The sequence below is a fragment of the Chiloscyllium punctatum genome, chromosome 20, assembly GCF_047496795.1.
Source record: "Chiloscyllium punctatum isolate Juve2018m chromosome 20, sChiPun1.3, whole genome shotgun sequence".
Taxonomy (NCBI): domain Eukaryota; kingdom Metazoa; phylum Chordata; class Chondrichthyes; order Orectolobiformes; family Hemiscylliidae; genus Chiloscyllium; species Chiloscyllium punctatum.
Genome location: NC_092758.1, coordinates 83,126,673 through 83,152,318, shown reverse-complemented (window position 1 = coordinate 83,152,318; position 25,646 = coordinate 83,126,673). Strand labels below are relative to the sequence as shown.

At 44.6% G+C, this 25,646-nt stretch overlaps 1 protein-coding gene across 1 annotated transcript in view; it reads right to left on the bottom strand.

Annotated features, from left to right (window-relative positions):
- Nucleotides 1-2,524: 2,524 nt before the first annotated feature.
- LOC140492226 (dedicator of cytokinesis protein 2-like) overlaps nucleotides 2,525-25,646 on the bottom strand; it is a 731,998-nt gene continuing 708,876 nt past the window's right edge. The window contains exons 47-52 of the mRNA XM_072591134.1: nucleotides 16,137-16,274; nucleotides 14,370-14,497; nucleotides 12,666-12,846; nucleotides 10,995-11,112; nucleotides 8,084-8,244; nucleotides 2,525-3,208 (exon numbers count right to left, since the gene is read on the bottom strand). Coding sequence (XP_072447235.1) covers nucleotides 3,176-3,208; nucleotides 8,084-8,244; nucleotides 10,995-11,112; nucleotides 12,666-12,846; nucleotides 14,370-14,497; nucleotides 16,137-16,274 — 759 coding nt within the window. The 3' untranslated portion in view covers nucleotides 2,525-3,175. The remainder of the gene's footprint in view (nucleotides 3,209-8,083; nucleotides 8,245-10,994; nucleotides 11,113-12,665; nucleotides 12,847-14,369; nucleotides 14,498-16,136; nucleotides 16,275-25,646) is intronic.

Sequence of the window (25,646 nt, the reverse complement as noted above, 5' to 3'; positions counted from 1 at the left end):
ATGTCACCACCCCTCAACCAGATTTCCATTGAAATTATCATGACAATAAGATAAAATAAGTTCATGAATGGCAAGTGAATAAACCTGGAAGACAGAGATGAGGAGAGAACAAGAGGTATTGAGAACGGTCTAACTGGGAGAGTCTGCCGTGTAGGCACTGGCAAAGGTGTCATAGAGCCACATAGTAAGGAAACAGGTCGTTCCAACCAGTCCATGGCAATCATGTTCCCAAACTAAACCAGTCCCACCTGCCTGCTCCTGACCGATATCCCTCCAAACATTTCTTATTTGTGTACCCTTATCTAAATGTCATTTAAACATTGTAGCTGTTCCCACACCCTCTGGAAGTTCATTCCATTCACGAACCACTCTCTGTGTAAATAAAAAAGCCCCTCATGTGTTTTTTAAATCTTTCTCTGCTCACCTTTAAAAACTGCCCCCTAGTCTTGAAATGCCCCACCCTAGGGAAAAGACACTTGCCATTCACCTTATCTGTGCCCCTCATGATTGGAAAGAGAGGGGCACAGAAGCTGTGGAGAAATGACTATTAATAATATCAGCAAACTTGGGAAGCAGGAAGGGGAGCTTAATGGCCATAGTTTAATGGGAAGAGAATCGAGGAAACAGGAATTGAATTTTAGTGACACAGGGAACCCAAAGAGTCAGAGTTGCACAGCATGGAAATAATGTTTCAGTCCAACTCATTCATGCCGACCACATATTCTAAATTAATCTAGTCCTATTTACTAGCACTTGACCCATATCCCTCTAAATGCTTCCTATTCATTTACCTGTCCAGATGCCTTTTAAATGTTGTGACTGCCCCAGTATCCATCGTGTTCTCTGGTAAATCATTCCATACACGCACCACCCTCTGTATGAAAAAGTTACCCCAAGGTCCCTTTCATAACTTTTTCCTCTTACCTTAAATCTATCCCCTCTAGTTCTGGACTCCCTTACCATTGGAAAAATACCCTTGGTTATTCATCCTATCCATGCCCGTCATGATTTTATAAACCTCTATAAGGTCATGATGGGTCAAGAGGACAGGGTATCTGAGGCTGGTACTCAACAGCAAGGATCATGGAGGTTGGACTTTATAGTATAAAAGAGCTTGAGGTTAGGTACTGGGAGATACGTTGGTAGGAAGCATATGAGTGATGGTTTTTAAAACTCCAATGTAATGCTAATGCAATGAGAAAGTCTTTCTACTGCCCCACCTCTGTGTCAGGGAATGTCCACTTTTATTTTGGTGCCACCTGGTTTAACTCCAGAAGAGCCCTGTCACCAATCCCATTTCTCCTGACCCTGGTCATGGTGAGGCAGCTCCTGTGAAATGTCCTGATTTTTGACTGTGGAAAGATGGTCCAGGTCATGACTGAGATGCCTGGAGACCTTAGTGGTGCCACGTTTGGATTTCCCTCCGAATTGTACTGCCCCAAAGAGCCAAGAGCAACACAGTTCCAGCAAAGTACATGTGGCTGCGATTCTCCTTCCCAGATAAGGGAATCCTTGTCTTTCCCTGTTGCTTGCTATCTCAGATGGGTATCCGTGTGAAGTGATATTCCCAGGACTCCCCCCCTCTGCAGGATTTAGAGAGTTAAATTGAAAAGACAGCTTGCATAAACCCAGACTTGCGTTCTGTTAATATCAAATCTCAAGAGGTTATCTCATCAAGGTGTTAAAAATGTTAAAATCATGTGATAAAATAGATTGAAAAGAAACAATTTCCTCTGTTAAGATCATTGAGAACAAAGGAGCTTAACAAATCAGGCCATTGGGGAGGGAAGTTGAGAAGTATTGCTTCTCACAATGGCTGGGGAAATTCTGAATTCTCTTTCCTTTACACTGGAAAGGGCTATCACACACAACCAGTAGCTTTTTATCTACCACCAATTCACCTGTAATCTCTCTTTCTTGAAGGCTGTGGGAGTTGGAAGTCAATCAACATCTGAAGGCTGAGATTGGCCAGATTTTTGTTTGCGAAGACAATTAACGATATGGAGCAAAGGTCTACCAGTGGAGATGGAAATATAACCCAAAGGTCAAAGGGACTGAATGGCTTCATTTGTCATGATGCACCATGAGATGGCTAGCTGCCCAGCCTGATTTTTGAGTTGGCTGAACAGGGGCTTATGGTGAGACAGGAAAAGTTTAAAAGGGGCCTAAGGGGCAACTCTCTCACTCAGAGGGTGGTGCGTGTATGGAATGAGCTGCCAGAGGAAGTGGTGGAGGCTGGCGCATTTAAAAGGCATCTGGATGGGTATATGGAAAGGAAGGGTTTAGACGAATATGGGCCAAGTGCTGACAAATGGGACTAGATTATGTTAGGATGTCTGGTTGGCATGGACAAAGTGGACCGAAGGATCTGTTACCATGCTGTACATCTCTATGACTCTATGATACAGATGTAATGTTCCCAAAATCGGATGCAGTGGTGTTGCAAAAATCCTTATCCATCTCCCAAATAAAAACTCAGAGAGACAAAGGCTCCAAAAATGTCAGCACTCCCTTAATCCGATGGTATCATTTTATTCAGTTCATTGCAACATATCAACATCGGCAATTTCTGGACTCAGAAGTGAAGTGATTGTCAAGAAACCACATTGAGACTTCACCCTTCACAATCAAAGAGCTGGAGGAGGTTGTTCCTTGTGTAAATGAGCAAGCCCTCTCACCCTGTTGCCAGCTTCTGGAGAATGAATGCTATTTGAAGAGGTCAAAATATGCAGAACTGTTTAGCAATTAATCTTGCAAATTCGATCTGAGCAGAACCAGTCTTAGGGAAAACGAGGGTTTGAAAAACAAAAGTAGCATCCCTTGAGTCACAAGAATTGTGTGTGTGTGTGTGTGTATGTGTATATATGTGTGTACATGTGCTTGTGTGTATGTGTGTGTGTCTGTGTTTGTGTATGTGTTTGTGTTTGTGTTTGTATGTGTGTGTTAGTGTGTGTGTGTGCATGTGTGTGTGCGAGAGTCTGTCTGTGTGTGGGTGTGTATGTGTGAGTGTGTGTGTCTGTCTGTCTGTCTGCGTGTGTGTGTGTGCGCTGATAAAGTTACTGTTTGCAGTGCTGTGACTGAGGAAGACCTCCCCTGACATCTTCAGCTCTCGGAGCTGTGCTCTCTACTCCGACGACCCTCCACTGAGTTTGACGAAGGAGAGCTTCTCTCCAGGCTACTTGCCATCCTCACCGCTCTTAGATGTCAGCTGTAAGACAGGGGAGATAAAAAGAAAGTCTATTGTCAGACTTCTGATGGAATGACAAAGACAACAATTTTGATTTCAAATTTACAACATCTCCTCAACACCATTAGAAATCAAACAAAAGAGTCAAGGCTAAGAGTCTGGCGATGACAGAGAATCTAACATCCAGAAACAGAGCTCAGTGGTTAGCACAGCTGCCTCACAGTGCCAGGGACTCGAGTTCAATTCCAGCCTCAGATAACTGTGTGGAGTTTGCACATTCTCCATATGTCTGTGTGGGTTTCCTCAGGGTGCTGCGGTTTCCCCGCACAGTCCAAAGATGTGCAGGTTAGCCATGACAAAAACCCAATGCAGTATTACGGGGTGGGTCTAGGTGAGATGCTGTTTGGTGGGTAAGTGGGATGAATGGCCTTCTTCTGCACTCTATGGATTCCATTACATGAGAAAGGTCATTTATAGCCAGCAGGATTGTATTCCACATGACTGTCCTCTAAATATTTCTGCCTGCCTTTCCTCCTGAATCCCTTAGTGCCCTTGCCCTGCGTGCATTCACCCGCACCATTCTCTACATGCATTAGTGCTAACTGCTTCAAGCATCTGAACTGTCCGAATCTATCCTGCATTGGTCATACTCCCACGTGAACACAGTGGGAAATCCTGTGACAGGACTTTGCCACATTTGGGGGGATGGGAGGACCCGAGCAGTGTAGCTCCCATGTTTGTCACTACACAGCTGGAAGTAGTATTGATATAGATGTCAGGGAGGAAGAGGAGGAGGAACATCAATGGCAGGGAACTGCCAAACCTTTCCTTGTGGGACATGTTTGCTCCTGCAGGTCCAGAAGGAGACCTAAAACAAAACGGCGAAATCAAGGTACAGTCTATTCTGATATAACATGATAGTTCTGCTCCCACGTGATCCCACTTTATAAGAAAATCACGTCATAGCAGCACCATTTAAACCAATGGGGCTGGAATCGCGTGATAGCCAACACAGGTAAGGGAAGTTCATGTTCCACAAATAATGGTCCAGATTCTTCAGTCGCGTTGTAGCCACTCTGCATTGAAGAAACGTGTGTTACTGTAGAACCGACTGTATATGCTTTTCCTGGGGATTTTGTGGCCTCGCTCATGTTTGTCATGGGTTTGGTCTGTCAGGGTAAACATGATTTCGTCCTGGAGTTCAAACATCAGAACCTTGTGCCTTATGCATTGTTAAAACTCTCGGTCTTTCGTGAAGCCCCAGTTGCCTGTTCAAGGCAAGTTAAAATTCCAAGCCATAGGAAGGCAATGGGTCAGTTGTTGTGGTCCCTTTAACAACCTGTGTCTGTCAGACAGGCAGGGTTGGCAATGTCCCATGGAGAGAGAGAGAGAGGCTTGGTGCTGATTTAGGCTGTTCCTGAAGTGTGTGTGGTTGTGTGCCTGTTGACAGAGTCCTGGCTGTGAAATGGCCTGGACAGGCTCAGACTCGTGCCACAAAAACAGGACTCTTCCTGGCTCCCCGTCAGCCTGACTCCTGGCAGAGTTGGCTTCGAGCTTGGCACGCAGCCTTGTCTCTGAGCTCAGCCTTGACAGCGGGTCCAATGAAGTACAAGAACAACAGGTACCACTCCAGTGCCAACATTGAGTGCAACGATCACGCTGATTTGGTTGGTTAACTCTGGTGAGCACCATCTGGAAATTGCCAATTAATCTCCTCAGCAGTCCACCTTTAGAAGTTACTTTCCTTATCTCATTCTGCGTTGTCCTCTCCCACCCTCACCGTCTATGTGAATTGGACAATGTTGTTGCTAATCTGATTATTGCACACTAGACATTGATCATAAGCCAGAGCCCTGGTCAATTTTCTCCATTGAAAGATACTGAAATGTAACATCCCTAACACCTGATGTGAAATTAGTTAACCGAATACAGATTAGGGGTTTCAATTTTGGTCACTGTTGCTCAGAAAGAGTATGTTAACCCCAGAGGAGTACAGAATAGATCTATCAGAATCTTGAAGGACAAAATCTTTGGGGCAGCATGGTGGCTCAGTGGTTAGCACTGCTGCCTCCCTGGGCCAGGGGCCTGGGTTTGATTTCACCCTCGGGTGACTGTCTATGTGGAGTTTGCACATTCTCCCCATGTCTGCTTGGGTTGCTTCTGGGTACTCCAGTTTCCTCCCACAGTCCAAAGATGTGCAAGTTAGGTGAATTGGCCAGGCTAAATTGTTCATAATGTTCAGGGATGTATAGGCTAGGTGCATTAGTCAGGGATAAGTATAGGATAACATGGTAGGGCAATGGGTCTGGGTGGGTTACTCATCAGAGGGTGGATGTGGACTTGTTGGGCTGAAGGACCTGTTTTCACACTGTAAGGATTCTATGAAATCTACTAGCTTTGGAAAGTAATCAAGAACTGGTGCCTCTGGCGTCTGATGTTCACGTGTGGGGGTGATCTTATAGCAAGTGGGCAAAACACTCTGTGTCTGCATTCACTGATGGACAACTCTATAGGGTGCTGCTGAACAGCAAAAGGTGAGTATAAGGCAGCCTCAAAATTGAAGCACTCTGAAGAGACTGTAATAGGTTCAGGGCACTGTTGCAGCGATCAAAACGTTAGGGTCAGACCCTCTTCCTGAATGATGTTTTGATTGTTTCAGCCGTGTGGCACTGCTGGAGAGGCAGGGACAGCAAGCGTTGACCACAGGGCATCTCCACACTTATCCTGGACTCCGGATTGAGTTGGTGGGCTCCTATCTGGTAGTGTGGATGAAATGAGCTTTAGGTGCTGTCTTGATTGGTTTACCTACTCTTGCGGAGTGGATTGTTGAATCTTGTGAGAAACTGTCCCCTCTTTTAGAGGTGGGACAGCAATGGAGAGTGCTCATGAGAGGATTTTATCCCATTTGCCCAACACCCACACACCAGCACCTCCAGTTGACTCCTAAAATTAGAATTACATTATGAGAGCAAGCCGCATAAATGTGGCTTGTATTCCGTCGAGTCTCGAAGACAGACTGTGATCTCATTGAGGAATTTGAAAGGATAAAGGGATTAAATAAAGGAGAGAGAGAGAAGCTATGGTGAGGGAATCCACATTAACCTGTGTTTTGAGGAAGGGTCACTCCAGCCGAAACGTTAACTCTGATTTCTCCTCACGGATGCTGCCAGACCTGCTGAGCTTTTCCAGCAATTTCTGCTTTTGTTCCACATTAGCCAAGGTCAAGTTGGAGTTAAACCAATTTGGAGTCTTTTGTTGCCAATGTTGTGGGATAACAGAAATTGAAATCAACTGAGATTGATAGATTTTAGCTCAGTACGAATAATAAGGGAGATGGATCAAGGATGGGTAATTGGACGATAGGTACAAGCTGTGAGGTGACCTGATAAAAACTTATAAAATAATGAGAGGTAGAGGTAGAGTTGATGGTTGTTGTCTTTTCTCTAGGATGGGGGATTTCAAGGCTGGGGCACATTTTTAAGGTGAGAGGAGAGAGATTTTAAAAAATACATCAGAGGCAAATTATTTACACAGAGAGTGGTTCACGTGGGGAATCTTGACCAGATGGGCCAATGGGCTGAGAAGTGGCAGATGGAGTTTAATTCAGATAAATGTGATGTGCTGCATTTTGGAAAGCAAATCTTAGCAGGACTTACACACTTAATGGTAAGGTCCTAGGGAGTGTTGCAAAACAAAAAGACCTTGGAGTGCAGGTTCATAGCTCCTTGAAAGAGGAATCGCAGGTAGATAGGATAGTGAAGGAGGCATTTGGTATGTTTTCCTTTATTGGTCAGAGTATTGAGTACAGGAGTTGGGAGGTCATGTTGCAGCTGTACAGGATATTGGTTAGGCCACTGTTGAAATATTGCATGCAATTCTGGTCTCCTTCCTATCGGAAAGATGTTGTGAAACTTGAAAGGGTTCAAAAAAGACTTCCAAGGATGTTGCCAGGATTGGAGGATTTGAGCTACAGGGAGAGGCTGAACAGGCTGGGGCTGTTTTCCCTGGAGCGTCGGAGGCTGAGGGGTGACCTTATAGAGGTTTATAAAATTATGAGGGGCATGGATAGGATAAATAGGCAAAGTCTTTTCTCTGAGGTCGGGGAGTCCAGAACTAGAGGGCATAGGTTTAGGGTGAGGGGGAAAGATATAAAAGAGACCTAAGGGGCAACTTTTTCACGCAGAGGGTGGTACGTGTATGGAATGAGCTACCAGAGGAAGTGGTGGAGGCTGGTCTAATTGCAACATTTAAGAGGCATCTGGATGGGTATATGAATTGGGAAGGGTTTGGAGGGATATGGGCCAGGTGCTGGCAGGTGGGACTAGATTGGGTTGGGGTACCTGGTCAGTGTGGACAGGTTGGACCAAAGGGTCTGTTTCCATGCTGTACATCTCTATGACTCTATGACTCTAAATGGTGGATGCAGGTACAATTACAACATCAAAAAGACATTTTGATTGGTACATGACTGGGAAACGTTTGGAGGGATATGAGACTGGAACAGGCAGGGGGGACCAGTTTAGTTTTGAAAAATAGATTGGCATGGACTGGTCAAGCCGTAGGCTGTGTTTCTGTGCTGTATGACTCTATCAGCCATAATTTAACTGAATGGTGGAACAGTTTACATTTTTCCTTGGTCCTAAAGAAGCTGACATCTTTCTGGATGCCATGATTCACTATCACAGCCATACCATCACCCTGAATCTCCCATCCCCACCAAGAGATACCACCCTCCAATCCCATTGCCCTGCTGTATTATTGTGGCCTGACCTGGCTCAGCTTGGAGTGAGTTTGCATGATAGCAGCAATTTGCTACCAGCTTCGATCCTCAATCACATGTTGTCTATAACAAAAAAGAATCCCTCAAACTTGCTCCGAAAGATCAAAGACTCTCACCCGGTTCTTAAAGAACGAAGCTTTTTTACTTTTGGGGGTGCTCTTTTTCTCTCCATCATTCTCATCGAGGGAGAGCACAAATGTTGGCTGGCTCATCCTTTTCAGTGCGTTCACATCAAGACTCTGGTCTTCCCCTCCATTCGCCACAGCAAAAATCAAAGCTGGAAAAAAGGGATGTAACACATTGAAGAGATCAGCCTAGGAGAAAGGGAAAGCTGCCGCAGAAATGCCCTCATTCCTGAACAAATTGTCAGCTTCCGGATGGATTTAAAATCAACGTGCCGGATCAATGAAAGCAATAAAACACACCCAGAAATACCCAGCAGCATCTGTGGAGAGAAACGCAGGTAATGTTCCAGATTAAGATGCCCTGACAACAAAATTGGTTTTGGGTTTTCAATCATCCACTATATTTTGCTTTTGTGTTAGTGTACATCAGGAGTATTGGCCACTTGGCGTCTGGAACTGTAGAATAACGCTGCTGTATGGCAGACCAGCCCTGGTATTTAACTGTGGCTCAGTGCTTAGCACTCCTCAATTCTATTCACTCACAGGATCTGACTGAGTCAGCATTTATTGTACACTTCGAACAGCCCTGGACAAGGTGCTTTCTCGAACCGCTACAATCCTTTAGAGTACACTGACTCCCACATTACTGTCTGTGAGGGAATTCCACAACTTAGACCTGGTGACACTGAAGCAATGGTGATACATTTCCAGATCAGGTTGGTGAGCCTCAGAGACAGAAAGCTGCGCGTTCAGATCCCATTTTGGTGACTCATGCTGATACTTCAGTGTAATAGTGATGTCTTGTGGATGATATGAAACAAGACCTAATTTGAGCAAGAGCATAGAAACAGATAGACTTGGAGCAGGAGTGGGCTATTTGCCTCTTTGAGCTAGCTCTGCTATTCAATATGGTCATGGCTCATTCTCAATATCAAGGCCATTTCCTGCTTTTTCCCCATATCACTTGATGCTTTCAAAATCTAAAAAATGATCTATCACTTTATTGAACCTGTTCCATGATGTGGCCTCCGCAGTGTTCTGTGGTAGAGAATGTCGCAGGTTCACTACCCTTTGAATGGAAAAATGTTTCCTCATCTCAATCCTAAATGGTTCACTCTATATTCTTTAACTGTGTCCCCAGGGTCTCATCTTCCCACCCAGGAAAAATGTCTTTCCTGCATCTAGTCTGTCCAGCCCGATTAGAATTGTATATGCTTCAATCAGATCACTCCTCAGCCTTCTAAACTCGAGTGAATGTAGGCCCAGTCAAAGCATTCCATCTTCATCGGACAATCCTGCTATTTCCCATAGCAGCCTAGTGAATCTCCACTACACTTTTGTCGATGGCATATTCCTGATGAAGGGCTTATGCCTGAAATGTCAATTCTCCTGCTCCTCGGATGCTGCCTGACCTGCTGTGCTTTTCCAGCGCCACACTCTTGACTCTGATCTCCAGCGTCTGCAGTCCTCACTTTCTCCTCTGTCTACTGCATATCCTGTCTTAGGTAGGGGAAGCAAAGCTGCAAACATTACTCCAGGTGTAATCTCACTAAGGCTCTATATGAATGCAGTAAGACATCCCGACTTCTGAAGTCAAATCCTCCTTCATGAAGGCCAATATATCATTCGCCTTCCTTAAGTGCTTGCTGCACCTGCCTGTCTACTTTCATTGACAGGTGTATAAGGACACCCAGATGCCTTTGTACATCCATACATCGCCATTTAAACAATATTCTTCCTTTCCGTTTTTCACACCAAAATGTACAACTTCACATTTTAGATGAGATTCCCGACAGTGTGGAAACAAGCCCTTCAGCCCAACAAGTCACATCGACTCTCCGAAGACTAACCCACCCAGACCCATTTCCCCCCCGACTAATGCGCCTAACACTATGGGATTTAGCATGGTCAATTCATCTAACCTGCACATCTTTGGACTGTGGGAGGAAACCAGAGCACCCGGAGGAAACCCACGCAGATACGGGGAGGATGCGCAAACTCCACACAGACAGTCGCCCGAGGCTGGAATAGAACCTGGGTCCCTGGCTGTGAGGCAGCAGTGCTAACCACTGAGCCACCGTGCCACCCCAAGCTGCAGATGCTGGAGATCAGAGTCAAGAGTGTGGTGCTGGAAAAGCACAGCAGTTCAGGCAGCATCCGAGGAGCAGGAGAATCTACCATGTGTTTGCCCATTCACCGAGCATGTCTAAATCACCTTGGAGCCTCTTTGCATCCTCCCAAAACTCTCAAATCCGCCCACTTCTGAGCTGTAAGCAAACTTGGAAATGTTACGCTTAGTTCCCTCATCCAGTTAATTTATCTATATGCCGTGGCTAGCTGGGGCCTTGCAGTACCCCCCAGTAGTCATTGGTTGCCACTTGGAAAAAGACCCATTTATTCCCACTCTGTTCCCTGTCTGTCAGCCAATTTTCAATTCATGCCTGGCCAACATGTATTCCTCAATGTAAGTCTTAAAAGGCGAATGTTTGAGGGTATCTGGACGAATCCAGATAGACTGGCAATGGGGTGAGAGGGGCAACTCACTGTTTAAAATGCAATCAGGCTTAGATCAGCCATTGGGACTAACTGGGATACGTCACATGAGTTTTTAAGAGTTGCATGCTTCAGAGGAAGTAGATAATTTCGAACGTGTGATTCCCAAAATTCTACAGCATTGAGGAGAAGATTCCTCCTCTGATATCTCTGTGGACTGATTGATAGAGGTTCATTCCTGGGATGAATCGTTCACAATACAACACAGCAACTATCACGGAGAAGGCAGACTAAACTTGTTTCTGTTTTCTTTTCTGAACAGCAATTCCTACATGCCTAGGCTGGAGCAGACGTAGCTGAGATGTTTATTGTAACCTTAAGTAGATCCTGCAGTTTTCCCACAAACTACCTGGGATTGTTGGCACTGATCTACTGGCAAAGCTCATCTGCTTGAGCACAGACGATGGGCGTTTCTCAGCTTGGTCTGACAGGTTGGTATCGCTCCGAAACTCCTGCTTTCTTGAGAGCTGAAAAGGACAAATAAATAGGAAGAATCTCATGAACCGGCATGACAGGGTCAGGGAAGTCTTTGCAGCCATTAGGCCAAGGAATTTTTTAAAATTATTCAGATGATTAAGTTTCAATATTAAACACTCTCAAATTCCCGACCACGGAGTTAGGTACATTGTAATTAGTTCAATGCTGTCCTTTCAAATATCCCAAAGCCAGATATAGCATTGGTTAGACAGAAGAGTCTTTCACTACTCAAAGCATCACCCTTGGGTTAGGCAAAGTGTAAAATTACCTCCATACTGTCCGGTCATACACTCACATGGAATGTACAGCAGATGTTAGATACAGTGTAAAACTTTCTCTATACCAACACCCCAGGTTGAGTACAGCTCGGGTTGGATACAGAGTAAAACTCCCTTTACTACGTCTTGTGAAACACAACCAAGGCAGGTACAAAGTAAAGCACCCATTATGATATCCTGTGAAACACTCTCAGGGAAGGAACAATATGCTTTGAATACAGAGCAAAACTCCCTTTACAATGTCTCGTGAAAAGCTCTCAGGGCAGGTAAGGTTAGGGTTGAATTCTGAGTGAAGCTCTTTAGATAAACGGTCAAGATACGTCTCCAAAATAGGTGTAGCATGGGTTGGATGTGGAGGGAATCTACTTTCGAGTTGCACTAATGAGAGTCAGTTCATAAAGGTGTAGCCTTTTCATTTTACACAGCAACCAAACTGCAGCGTGAGAGTGAGACATTTGCTTTGAGCTGTGGCCAAATGCATTCCAGTAGGAACTGGTTATGATCAAGCCAAAGCCAGCTGTGTTTTTAAGCGTTGCCAGTGCTTTCCTTTTTATTTAGATCTTCGTACCCACATTATCAAAAGAGCAGCTTGAAGATATCAAACAGAGGCTGGGGAATTCTGACACTGAGGTCTCACTGGGCTTCATGCACCACTATGAACTGTAAATTATTTATCACTAATCAGTCCCATTTGTGATTGGACATAACACTGCCTTTTCAAGCCAGCACTTTAAATTCACACGAGGAGACCAGAGTTCATTAACAAAACTCTAATTAACAAATTAAATGTAATGTTGGGGCTCAAAATCCACATTTTCATGTTGGAGCTTGAGAAGTGATGCATGTATGGAATGAGCTGCCAGAGGAAGTGGGAGAGACTGGTCCAATTATGACATTTAAAAGGCAGCTGGATGGGTATATGAATAGGAAGGGCTTAGAGGGATATGGCCCAAGTGCTGACAAATGGGGATAGGTGAATTAAGGATATCTGGTCAGCATGATCGAGTTGGACTGAAGGTTCTGTTTCTGTGCCATATATCTCTATGACTGCAAGTGGATGCACAATGATAGGGTTTAAGTGGGTTTGCTTTGTGGCGCTCTGTTTTACTGAACGGCATCAGGGTTTGGTTTGTAAATATCCGGGGCAAACTGAGAACTACACATGCAATCTTCCGAAACATCAGAGATGCCAGTATCCAGTTTAGAACCAGCTGCACCCATGTCAATGGGTTTTTCACTAATATTAAGTTCCTTATGCTGCTTACTCGCTTGGTGTCTGAAGGCTCGGTCTTGCTGTCTGCAAACACCACGCTACTCCTCTTCTGTCTCTTCCTGTCCCTTCTTAGTTTAACCTCCCCTTCCTCTTTGAACACTCGGTCTGGAGCCTTGTCTTCAGATTTAAGGATTGGGGTCCTTGGCCTGGGGCTGTCAGGAATCACACTACCACTTGAAGCAAAACAGGGAACACTGGCGTGAGATAAACATTGAATTTATTCCGTTCCTTTTAAAAGCATAAAACAAAAACAGTCAGCATCCCGGAGATTCCACTCGATTCAGAGTTTATGAACCATAGTACAGATAACGTGTTCCAGCCTTTGATGTGGTGAACTCACACTGGCGAAAGGCACATTGAAGACACAGTATAGAATCACTACAGTGTGGTAGCAGGCCATAACAACTGTTACGACTTGGGGTAAACCCTCCTGCTTAATTTAAAACCAGCAACACAGAAAAGATTTATCCCATGCAGTAATCTGTAAAACTCTGAGTGGCCAAGAACTATGTAAAGTAAAAATTAACGACTTTATTTCTTAAAGTATGACAGAGAATAATTAAAGAACCACTATTTACAATTCCTTCCTCTAACCTATCTTTTACCTTCCCTCCTATAATACTAGTCCGATAAAACTCCCAATTAAGATTTACAGAACCACCCTTCTTATCTCAACACCAGGCAGCTTTTGTTCTTCTGTTTGGATCTTCCTGTGTCTTCTTTTCTTTTTCTCAGGAATTTCTTTGTCACAGGTTACTGATCAAAAAGGTACCTTTATTCAGACAGCTATTTTTCAGACAGTCTGTTTACATGCTGGGCCTTGTCAGTTCTCCTTTCTCTTTCGTCTCTCTCACTCTGCTCAGTCAAGAACCTTCTATTTCTCTGTTTTTCTGCTCTCTCCCTCTCTTCTTTCTCTGCTTCTCTCTCCCTTTTTGTTCAGCCAAGTTAGCAATCATAATTGGGAATTCTTTCGGACTAGTATTATAGAAGGGAGAGGTTGAGCCCCCTTATTTTGAGGTTATACCCCCCTTAGATCCAGTGACCCCGCCAGTGGAAACAAACTCCCTGCTTCTATCTTATCAATTCCTTTCATAATTTTATATGTTTCTCGAAGATCCCCCCTTTTTATTCTCAATTCCAAAGAGTATAATCCCAATCTCTCCTCTTAACCCAACCCTCTCAGCTCCAGAATCAACCTAGCGAACCCCCTCTTCTGCACCCCCTCCAGTGCCAGTCCATCCTTTCTCAAGTAAGGAGATCATGGGCGGCACGGTGGCACAGTGGTTAGCACTGCTGCCTCACAGTGCCAGAGACCCGGGTTCAATTCCCGCCTCAGGCGACTGACTGTGTGGAGTTTTCACGTTCTCCCCGTGTCTGCGTGGGTTTCCTCCGGGTGCTCCGGTTTCCTCCCACAGTCACAAAGATGTGCAGGTCAGGTGAATTGGCCATGCTAAATTGCCCATAGTGTTAGGTAAGGGGTAAATGTAGGGGTATGGGTGGGTTGCGCTTCGGCGGGGCGGTGTGGACTTTGTTGGGCCGAAGGGCCTGTTTCCACACTGTAAGTAATCTAATTAAAAAAAACCAGACAGAGTGCTCCATTTTCCAGTCAGAAGGTGATAAGGAGTTTGCTGCCTGCACGGATGGTCATAAGCTGCATGTAGAGCAGTCGACAATGAGTTCAGTGTTTATTCCTCACCTGTCAGCAGATTCTTTGATTGGGGTGTTGCATTCAGCGTTGAGGGAGGAAAGGGAGATCATGGACACTTGACGGTAGGATCTCAGCATGGACCTTGGTCGGCTTGTTCGCTTCTCGTCAAAATCTGGCTGTTAGAACAAATTCAGGAAAGGACGCAGAGGTGAGTTGTCAAGGTATACATTATAGATCTGCTTTAGTTCAGTGTTGACACTGCTACAATTGAGTCAGCAGCCTCAGGGTTCTTCTCCTGCCAGTACCAAGGCAATACTGCACCGTCAGAGCCACTGTGTTCTGACTGAGACATTTAATCGAGGCCCCATAGCTACCTGCTCAGTTGGAGGTAAAAGATCTCACTCTTGAGGAAGACAAGATAACTAGCTTGTGTGTCACGGCCACAGGTTATCCAGCAATCTGGTCATTGCCACATTATGGTTTGTGGGAGTTTGTTGTGTGTACGTTGGCAGCTGTGTTTCCTTCATTGCAATTGCAATGGGTGGCATGATGGCTCAGTGGTTAGCACTGCTACCCTAAAGCGCCAGGGACCTGGGCTTAGTTCCAGCCTCGGGTGACTGTCTGAGTGCAGTTTGCACATTGTCTCCGTGTCTGAGTGAGTTTCTGCCGGATGCTCCGATTTTCTCCCACATGTGCAGGTCAGATGGGTTAGCCATGGGAAGTTGCACTGCAGTGTCCAGGGATGCACGGGTTAGGTGGGTTAGCCATGGGAAATTACAGTGGTATTGGAAAAGCACAGTAGGTCAGGCAGTATCTGAGGAGCAGGAAATTCCTCGGATGCTGCCTGACTTGCTGTGCTTTTCCAGCACCACTCTAATCTTGACTCTGATCTCCAGCATCTGCAGTCCTCATTTTCATCATGGGAAATTACACCCTAGTGTCCAGGGAGTTGCGGGTTAGGTGGGTTAGCCATGGGAAGTTGCACTGCGGTGTCCAGGGATGTACGGGCCAGGTGGATTAACCATGGAAAATTACACCCTAGTGTCCAGGGATGTGCAGGTTAGCTTGATTTGCCATGGGAAATTGTACCGCAGTGTCTAGGGATGTGTAAGTTAGGTCGGTTATCCATGGGAAATTACACCATCGTGTTCAGGGATATGGGGTTTTAGGTGGGTTAGCCATGGGAAATGCGGGGCTATTGGTATAGGGGTGGGGGCTGGGACTAGTTGGGCTTCTCTTTGGAGGGTCAGCACAAACTTGATGGGTCAAATGGCATATCTCTGCACTGTGGGGATTCTATGATTTTAAGACTAGAGTTCAGTGAGCACAGCATTGGCTGCCAAGTGCTTTGAGACATCTGGTGTGGGTCAAGAGCATCATTAATACATGACTTGCTTCCTTTCTTTAAAATCTCTACCCCATTAAAAGCTTGCTGAATGATAAATAGGTCAAGGCTTCTGTCAAAATAGTGGACAACAAAATTTAACGTAAAGATCTTAACTTACTTCTGAGAAATCTCCAAGTACAACGTCAAAACTGGCAAAACCGAAAAGGTGATGGCAGGCTTGGGGCCTGTGACACGATGAACTATTTCATCAGTTCAGCAGCAACTAAGAAGTATTCCAAACCTGATACTATCAATCGACAGATAAGCCATCTTCTTTTACAGGAGACAGAGGTAGAAAACTTTGGGCTTCAGAGAGGGGGCTTAGATCACACCCCAACATACTCCATTAACTCCAAAACATGTCAGGAAACATAAAGAGGAAAGAGTTACTCCTTCAGAAAAGCAAGCAATGATTCTCGGTAACTTACCAGCTCCCTTAACCCGTATTCCTTCTGCACTTTTAGTTTCAACTGTTTGAAACATTCTTCCATCCGGTCATGGAAAGGTCGAAGGTCATCCTGCACTCTTTTCCCGTGAAGTTTTATTCCTTTTTCAAGCATTGGGACCTTGTGAAGAGAAAGAGGAAAACATTCTTTACCAGATTACTACTCAAAAAGGAAAAGTGAGCAGAGTGCTGACGCTCTGATTTCGCTGCTCGTTGGATGCTGCCTGAACTGCTGTGCTCTTCCAGCACCACTAATCCAGTATTTGGTTTTCAGCACCTGCAGTCATTGTTTTTACCTTTCTCCTTAACCTGCCCTAGGTCCTTCAGACTGTGGTCGAGATCTTTGATTAAATTCTGAGTGGAGAGAGGGCCCATGGTAAATGTGACAAGACACCATCAGATTACAGCCAGAAAGGAATAAATGTGCAGAATGGCTGTGTAATTGGAGAACTAACTTCAAAAGTTGAAAGGCTAAACACTGTGGATGTTAGAAATCAGAAATAAGCATAGAAGTGTTCAGTTATAGGAAGGATATTATTAAGCTGGAGGGGTTTCAGAAGAAAATTACCAGGATGTTGCCAGGAATGGGAGGTTTGAGTTATAAAAAAAGGCTGGATAGGCCAGGATGTTTTTCACTGGAGTGTAGGATGCTGAGAGGCAACTGATAGAGGTTTATAAAATAATGAGGGCTATAGATAGGTGTAATGGCAGTTGTCTTCTCCCTAGGGCGGGGTGTTTCAAGACTAGGGAGCACATTCTTAAGGTGAGAGGTTTAAAAGGCATGAGGGGCAAATGTTAACACAGAGGGTTGAATAAACTTCATGAGGAAGTGGTGGATGTGGGCACAATTACATCATTTAACCTACACTTAGCTAAGTACATAAATTGAAAAGGTTCAGAGGGATATGGTAATTGGGACTAGTTTATTTTGGGATATGTTCAACATGGACTGATTGGCCTGAAGGGTCTGTTTCCGTACTGTATGACTCTGTGACTCCAGAAAGCTCTGGAAAGACTGGAGACAGAAAAAACAGAGTTAATGGGTATAATCTAGTTGTAGCATTGAGAGTTTCCTCAGTCGCAGTCTCTTTTTGGAGGCTTGGCCGAACTACAGCTAATCAGGCAATGGTGAGGCCACCAAAGGAATTAAGACCCCAGGCGGCAGAAGATTAATTAGCAAGGGCAGCTGGGTAATTAGAGGTTGGCAAATCTTGCGCTTAGCAACACCACTGGAGTGGCTGAGGCAGCTGTTGGAAGGACATCCTCAGGGTCCCAGGAGGGTGGAGGACACAGACCGCATATATACAGGTGTTTCTAATGTTGGTGACAGTAGGCAGAAGCAGGCAGGAATGTTAAACATAGGGACGCCGCGATGGTTGCCAGAAAATCACTCCCTCCCGCAAAAAGATAAACTTCCTGATATCCTGATATTTCTAACCAGGCACTTTAATCAAGGTACCTTCCCCGTCACACCAACCTGCATGACATGTGGTCCTCACAAGTCTGACACAAGATTACAGGCCAACATCAGCCAAGTATGCCCCAGTGGTGGCAATAGGAGACCCTTGTCTGACCCTTAATTAGCCACGAGAGGACCTCAATTGGCACACAACCCCTTCTGCCCAGATCTTAATGCTGGTGGAGGCAGTAAGGGTGGAAGTTGGCATGAGGAGAGGTGACCCCACCTCTGAGCTCACTGCCAGGAAGAGGAGACCTCTCTACCCAAACTTTCAGTTGAATGACCCTTTACCAAAACCCGATTACAAATGGCTGCACATTTTAGTGAAGAACACATAGATTTTTAGAGGGAAGAAGAGACAGAGGAAAATGTGGGTTCAGGACCAGGAAGAATTTGGGAGGATACATGTGGGGCATACACCAGCAGAGACTGGTTGGGATGGTTGACATGTTTCTATGCAATAGAAGAACAAAGGACAATACAGCACATGAATAGGCCCTTCGGCCCTCCAGGCCTGCGCTGACACATTTTGCCCTTCCATGGTAAAACTATCTTCATTTACAGGATCCATACCCCTCTATTGCCTTCCTTTCATGTATTCATCCAGGTGCATCTTGAACACTTTTATTGTGCCTGCTTCCACACCTCCTCTGGCAGTGCGCTCCAATTACTCACCACCCTTTGTGTGAAAGATATATCTCGCACATCTCTTTTAAACTTCCCTCCTCGCATCTTGAACTTGTGTCCCTTAGTAGTTGCCCCCTCCACCCTGTCCATGCCATTTAAAACATTATAAACTTCTATCAGGTCACCCCTCAACCTCCTGTGTCCCAGTAAAAATAAACCCAGTTTACCCAACCTTTCTTCATAGCTAAAATCCCCCATACTCTTCCCCTGGGTAACAGCCTGGGAAACCTTCTCTGTACCCTCTCCAAAGCATACACATCCTTCTGCTGGTATGGTGACCAAAACCGTACACAATATTCTAAATGTGCCCGAACTAAAGGTCTATCAAGCTGCTGCATATCTTGTCTATCCTTATACTCGAAGCTCCTTCCAATGAAGGCAAGCATGTCATAGACCTTTGTTACTCCCTTATCTACCTGCGCTGCCACCTTCAGTGATCTGTGGACCTGCACACCCAGATCCGTCTGCATATCAGTACTCCAAAGGGTTCTGACATTCACTGTATAATTATCACCTGTCCTTGACCTTCCAAAATGCATCACCTCACATTTGTCTGGTTTAAACTCCATCTGTGTTTTGCTGCCCTTGCCTCCAACTGATCTATATTCTGCTGTATCCTCTGACAAATCCTCCTCACTATCTGCAACTCCACCCATCTTTGTATCATCCGCAAACATACTAATTAGACCAGTTACATTTTTCTCCCAATCTCTTATGTCGATTGTGAGCAGCAGAGGTCCCAGCGCTGATCCCCTATGGACAGCACAGTGGCACAGTGGTTCGCACTACTGCCTCACAGTGCCAGAGACCCAGGTTCAATTCCCGACTCAGGTGACTGACTGTGTTGAGTTTGCACATTCTCCCTGTGTCTGCATGGGTTTTCTCCGGGTGCTCCGGTTTCCTCCCACAGTCCAAAGATGTGCAGGTCAGGTGAATTGGCCATGCTAAATTGCCCGTAGTGTTAGGTAAAAGGGATAAATGTAGGGGAATGAGTGGGTTGCGCTTCGGTGGGTCGGTGAGGACTTGTTGGGCCGAAGAGCCTGTTTCCACACTGTAAGTAATCTAATCTAATCTAAAAAAAACCACTAGTCACTGCCCTCCATTCCGAAAAGCATCCTTCCACCGCTACCCTCTGTCTCCTGTGACTAAGCCAGTTCTGTATCCATATTGCCAGCTCATCTGATACCATGTGACTTTACATTTTGTATCAGTCTGCCATGAGGGACCTTGTCAAAGGATTTACTAAAGTCCATGTCGAAAATATCAACCACTTTTCCCCCTTCAATCATCTTTGTCACCTCCTCAAAAAACTCGATCAAGTTAATGAGGCATGACCCCCCCTGCACGAAACCATGCTGTCCATCGCTAATAAGTCCATTTGCTTCTCATTGTGAATAGATTATGTCCTTGAGAATCTTTTTTCCAATAATTTCCCTCCCACCAACTTTATAGCGAAGATTTTCACAATTGATTCACTTGCAATAAATGAATCACACAGCGAATGAAGTGTGGGCCAGACAATAATTTCACTTCAGGTGTCAGTGGCAAATTTGCTTTATCTTGTGCTTAAGGCAAAACTGCTACCTGCACATGGAGACACCTGGTTTGGGGTAGGTGTCTGCTCATGCTCTGTGCTTCAGGCTGCATAGGCCTCATCTCAAGAACGTTCAGTAAGGTTCCCCAACTCTTCAACTACTGTAACACTTCTTTACTTACACATCCCTAGTGTTGTGTCTAAGACCACTCCCTTCATATGCTTATTCTAGACTGGTGTCCACTCTGTTACTGATTACAGTGGTGCTGGAAAAGCACAGCAGGTCAGGCAGCAGCCAAGGAGTGTGAAAATTGATGTTTCGGGCAAGAGCCCTTCATGAGGGCTGATTCCTGATGAAGGATTTTTGTCCGAAACATTGATTTTCCTGCTCCTCGGATGCTGCCTGACCTGCTGTGCTTTTCCAGTACCACTCTAATCTCGACTCTGATCTCCAGCATCTGCAGTCCTCACTTTTCCCTCTCTGTTACTGATGTTGAGTCGTGGAAGCAGATATTTTTAAAAAATTCATTCATGGGATGAGACCAGTATTTAGTGCCCATCCCTGGTTGCCCAGAGAGCTGTTAAGAGTCAACTACATTGCTGTGGGTCTGGAGTCACACATAGGTCAGACCAGGTAAGGACAACAGTTTCCTTTCTTAAACGACATTAGTGAACCAGATGGGTTTTTCCAACAATTGGCAATGAATTAATGGGCATCAGACTTTTAATAACATGTCTGTATTGAAACAAATTCCACAATCTGCCATGGCAGGATTCAAACCCATGTCCCAGAACATTTCTGGATTAACAATCCATTGATAATACCACTTGGCCATTGCGTTCCCCTCACGATAATGATTTCTATGAATATTATTATACCACATTTCCCACCTCGAACTCTACCCCTCCCCAAGCTCCAGTTTTCCTTCACTTACTCCACATTCATTCCAGTGGTGGACTTCTACTTGCTGCAGTGGATTTGTAATTATTAAAAAATGAAAACATCTTATAATTATCACTGGTTTATGTTGCACTGTTTCTGGAATAGTTGTACTATTCAGTGTATGATCTGCAGCACTCTGGGTTAATACTGTCCCACCTGTGTGATAATCATAGTCTCATTTCTTGGCCTTTCTGTTGTTTCTGTATGGTGCATTCTGTCATTATACCATCTCAGTCAATCTGTTTCTCTGATGACCATGTCTCCTGACCTCGTGTTCCTGAACCGGACTTTCTACCCTGGCTTTAAGGTTGGCAGATTTGTCACCCTGTCTCTAAAATTATACTACCCCTGCTGCTGCTAGCTGTATCATCTCTCCAGTTGTTATACCTTCTTGTGACCTTGAGAGGTCATATTTGGCTTTAGGCTGCGTTCGAAAACTGATACATAATTTTTAACCTTCTCCCCATTAGCAATACCGCTGCTGAGTACCCATGATTCAGTGGTGCTGCTATGTAACTGAGCTGAGTGAATTCCCAGTCTGGATTCTTATGTTTTAGTGACTTCACAACCTGGACTGCTCTTTCCATCTGGGTAAAACCAATAACTGCAGATGCTGGAAACCAAATTCTGGATTAGTGATGCTGGAAGAGCACAGCAGTTCAGGCAGCATCCAACGAGCAGCGAAATCGATGTTTCGGGCAAAAGCCCTTCATCAGGAATGCTCTTTCCATCTCCCCTTTCAACTAGAGATGGAGTAGTGAACTCCTCACCAGGATTATGCCTATCTCTAGAATCTTTGTTCACAAATTGAGTCCCATTACCTGATACCGATTCTTCCTGGCAACTTTATCAGAAGTCTCACCACACCAGGTTATAGTCCAACAGGTTTATTTGAAATCACAAGCTTTTGGAATGCTGCTCCGAAAGGTTGTTGATTTCTAAGAAACCTGCTGGACTATAATCTGGTGTCATGTTCCCCCCCCCCACCCCCCCATCCCGCACCATCCAACACTGACACCTCCACGCCATGGAACGTTATATCCTGTTCAGTGCTCTGATCACCCCATCTGCTGTAGTTGATTGAAGTATGTCCACACTGTAAATCCATTGCTTTCCTGCTCCTCGGATGTTGCCTGCTGTGCTTTTCCAGCACCACACTCTCAACTCTGATCTTCAGCATCTGCAGCCCTCACTTTCTCCGAATCCATTGCTCGCTATCCTCATGCAGAAATCTTGATGAAATCATTGGCTCTGCCAGTACTTGGCTTTGGGTGGCACACATTTGGCGTGACCTTTTGAAATGCCTGGGCACCACACTGCTTGCTGTGTTCTTGCTCTGCACTCCATAACTCCTAGATGGCTGTCCTGGAGTTTCAGTAGGATTTTTCTTTGCTTCAGCTTTGGTATAACCATTCCGTGGTTGTACACCAATAAATCTTCCACTATTGTTTTGTTGTTTCTGCTTGTACCTTCTTAGCAATTAATCATGTACTCCTTGTCAGATTTTAAGCTGCATGAATTTATCTGAGTTTGCCCTCAGTTCCCAGTAAATATCTGGTTACACATTTGATTTGATTTAATATTGTCATATGTACCTAAGTATAGTGAAAAGTTTTGTTTTGTATGCAATACAGGTATGTCACACCATACAAAGATCACAGGATGATTGAGCAGAGTGCGGAATACAGAGTTACAGCTGAAGACAAGGCGCACAAACAGCAAAATAAGATGCAACACTTGCGTTTAACTGAGGGAGATCCGTACACGGTCTCAGTCTAGGATGGGTTGCTAGTCCTGTGCACCATTGTGTCAGTTCTGTCTCTGACAATATAACTCCACTTTCAATAATGCTAACTGCAAATTTGGATTGCCTGTCGCAGGATGAGGTACTTTCCCAGGAATGTATAAGCAGATGAGTTTGACAACTTCCTAAAGAGTAATATGTTACTCCTACTCCAGCTTGCCCACACTATTGAACAATTATGGAATCTCTTGACAAAATTCCCGTCTGTTTTAATCTTGAATTATTGTATATCCTTTCTTCAAGATACCTAAACACATACATACATTATTCCTCAGCAATATGATATTTTCATTGCTCAATATGTGTAATATTTGACAGCTATTGGACCTCTGTGACTATGCTCTATGGTGATTTGGTCTTGCATCAAGGGATGGTCCTTGCAATTTAACATTAGCTGGTCCGCCTCTTGCAGAGGTGACAAGGTAAACTTTGGAACTTTAACCACTTCATGGATTGAAAGAGTCAGCAATTACTCTTTCAGGAATGAACTGTTTCCCGGGATGAAAAGGACAAGAAGAATGAATTAAAAGCAACATGCTATTGAGCCATCGCTGGGAAAAAAAAAGAGTTGAAGCAACAGAATCTAACTATTTCCCGGGAAGGAGGAGGTAGTACTTAGAATCCCAACTGCGTGGAAACAGGCCATTCGACCCTCTGAACAGCATCCCACTCAGACCCCTCCCTCTACCCTATCCTTGTAACTCTGCATTTCCCATGATTAACCCACCTAACCTAGGTGGGCGAGCCATGGGAAATACAGGATTACAGGGATAGGGTGGGATGCTCTTCAGAGGGTCGGTGTGGACTTGTTGGGCCAAATGGCCTGTTTCCACACTGTAGGGATTCTATGATCCTATGAACTTCCTGAACATTACCCTTGTCACATGATTTCAATTTCTCTTGAAAGCATTCCACTTGCAGGATCTTTATTTTGTTTAAGAGGCGAAAATGCTTCTGTTAACCAACAATATGTTCTGAAGAAACCCCAACTAGCCACACTGATGTCCTTTAGCTCCTCCTGCTGGACATTCCTAGTGATTCTGTTTGGAGTCGCATCTTATTCGACCTGATATGGTCAATTACTTTGATTCTTGATCTTTTTGGCACTTGTTGGGCATTTGTGGTGGTGTCAACACTGCCTTGGATCCTAAAGATTTGACCATGCCAGAAAAAAAATCCTATCTGCATTAGACTGCTTTTTCCAGCATTAAATCAATCAGATTGACATAACCAACAACATCCTATCCCACATGCTAATCACTCCATGGTCTCCAATTAAGTCATCGTTCTGGAACTTAACATCCTGCTAGACAGCACAGACACATTACAAAGACTTTTATTTATTCCCCTACATGCTGATATGACTAAGTAAATCTCACCTCCTCTACCATTAAATTTCTTGTAAGGTTAAAGTAGGTGTTGAGTCCCTTAATGAATTACTTATAGTTTCTTCCTTACCATTGCAACTACTGGATCTACAGCATGTTAAATATAATGACTTAATGCTATTGCATCTCTGCATATTGTGCTATGGGAAAGTGATGGCCGAGTGGTATTACTGTTGGCCTGTTAATCCAGGCACCCAGGTAATGTTCTGGGGATCTGGGTTTAAATCTCACTATGGCAGATGGTAGACTTTGAATTCAATAGAATTCTGGAAATAAAGAGTCCAATGATAACCAATGAAGCCATTGCTGATTGTTGGGAGAAATGCTCATCTGATTCAGTCATGCCCTTTCTGGAGGGAAACTTCCATTCATACCTGGTCTGATCTCCAGACCCAGAGCAGTGTGGTTAACTCTTAACTGCCCTTTGGGCAACGAATTCTCAAATTTTTAAGGCATCTGTGACTGGTATAAACACCACCTGTAAGTAGTGCAAAGGGTCTGCATCCACAAAGATCTCAAGCAAAACATTGAATCAGGGAGCAGACTTGATGGGCTGTATGGCCTAATTCCTGCTCCTATGTCTTATGGTCTTATTATTGTGACTCAGCAAGCAGGAATTGTACAATATTCAAAGCAAATTGTACAATATTCAAAGCAAATTCAGCATTTACAGAACTTACATGCTGTATTAATTTAAAATCATTTCTGTTGAGAATGAGCCCTGCAATGAGGCAGAGATTTGTTCTATTGTGCTTTGAGCTCTGATCATAGAGACATAGTGGGTTTGGGCTTCAGACTTTTACACTTCCAACTTTTTATTTCTTGGCTGCCAGGTTCTTCACTAATAGCCTTCTCTCTCTCTTGTTTTTTTTTTCTCCATCTTTACCACTTGCCCTGGATATCTTCCTCATTGATCTTGAAGGAGATGGAGTTGACCGATCACTTTGTCTGCACCGGAGAGCTTTTCATGCCCTCCTTCTACAAACTGGGGCTTCTCCACAGGGGCCCCGCTACCAGACAACCTTCCTTTCCCATGAGCGGGGCATCCTTTTGTGATGGCCACAACCATTCAATACATTATTCCTCATTCATCGATGCCATCTGTGCTTGCATGGTGGCTGTCTTTGTTTTATCAACTGTGAATGGGCAGGGGGCCATCTGAGCATGTGCAAGCCATAGTGGCCATCTTTGATGGCCAAGTTGGTCGTTGTGACATGCACTCTGATTGAAAACAATAGCAATAGTCCCGCTGAAGTGGACACCTCCAATTAATATTTGCACGTGACTGATCTGGGTGAGTATTGGAGGACTTTTATACCCTCCAAGGTATTGCTAATTCATGGTTAAGCCTCAAAGTGTCCGAAAGGTTCTTTCTCCCGTCTTTGGCATTACATCTTCACATATAATACTTAATCTGTTTATGAACCTAAAGCTATTGCCTTCCAGAACTCCCACCTTTGATCTTACTGATCCCTCATTATCAAAGATTTAAGGCAGCTTCCACACTGTAGCACAGCAATCACATTTTCCAAGCCATTTTGCCTTCCTAAAAACCCTTCTGTCTTTCCAGCCACTTTTGTTTCAAAGTCTTCCAAAGTGTTTTCCCTGTCATAGAGTCAAACAGAGTGGAAACAGACCTTACGGTCCAACCAGTCCATGCCGAACATAATCCCAAACT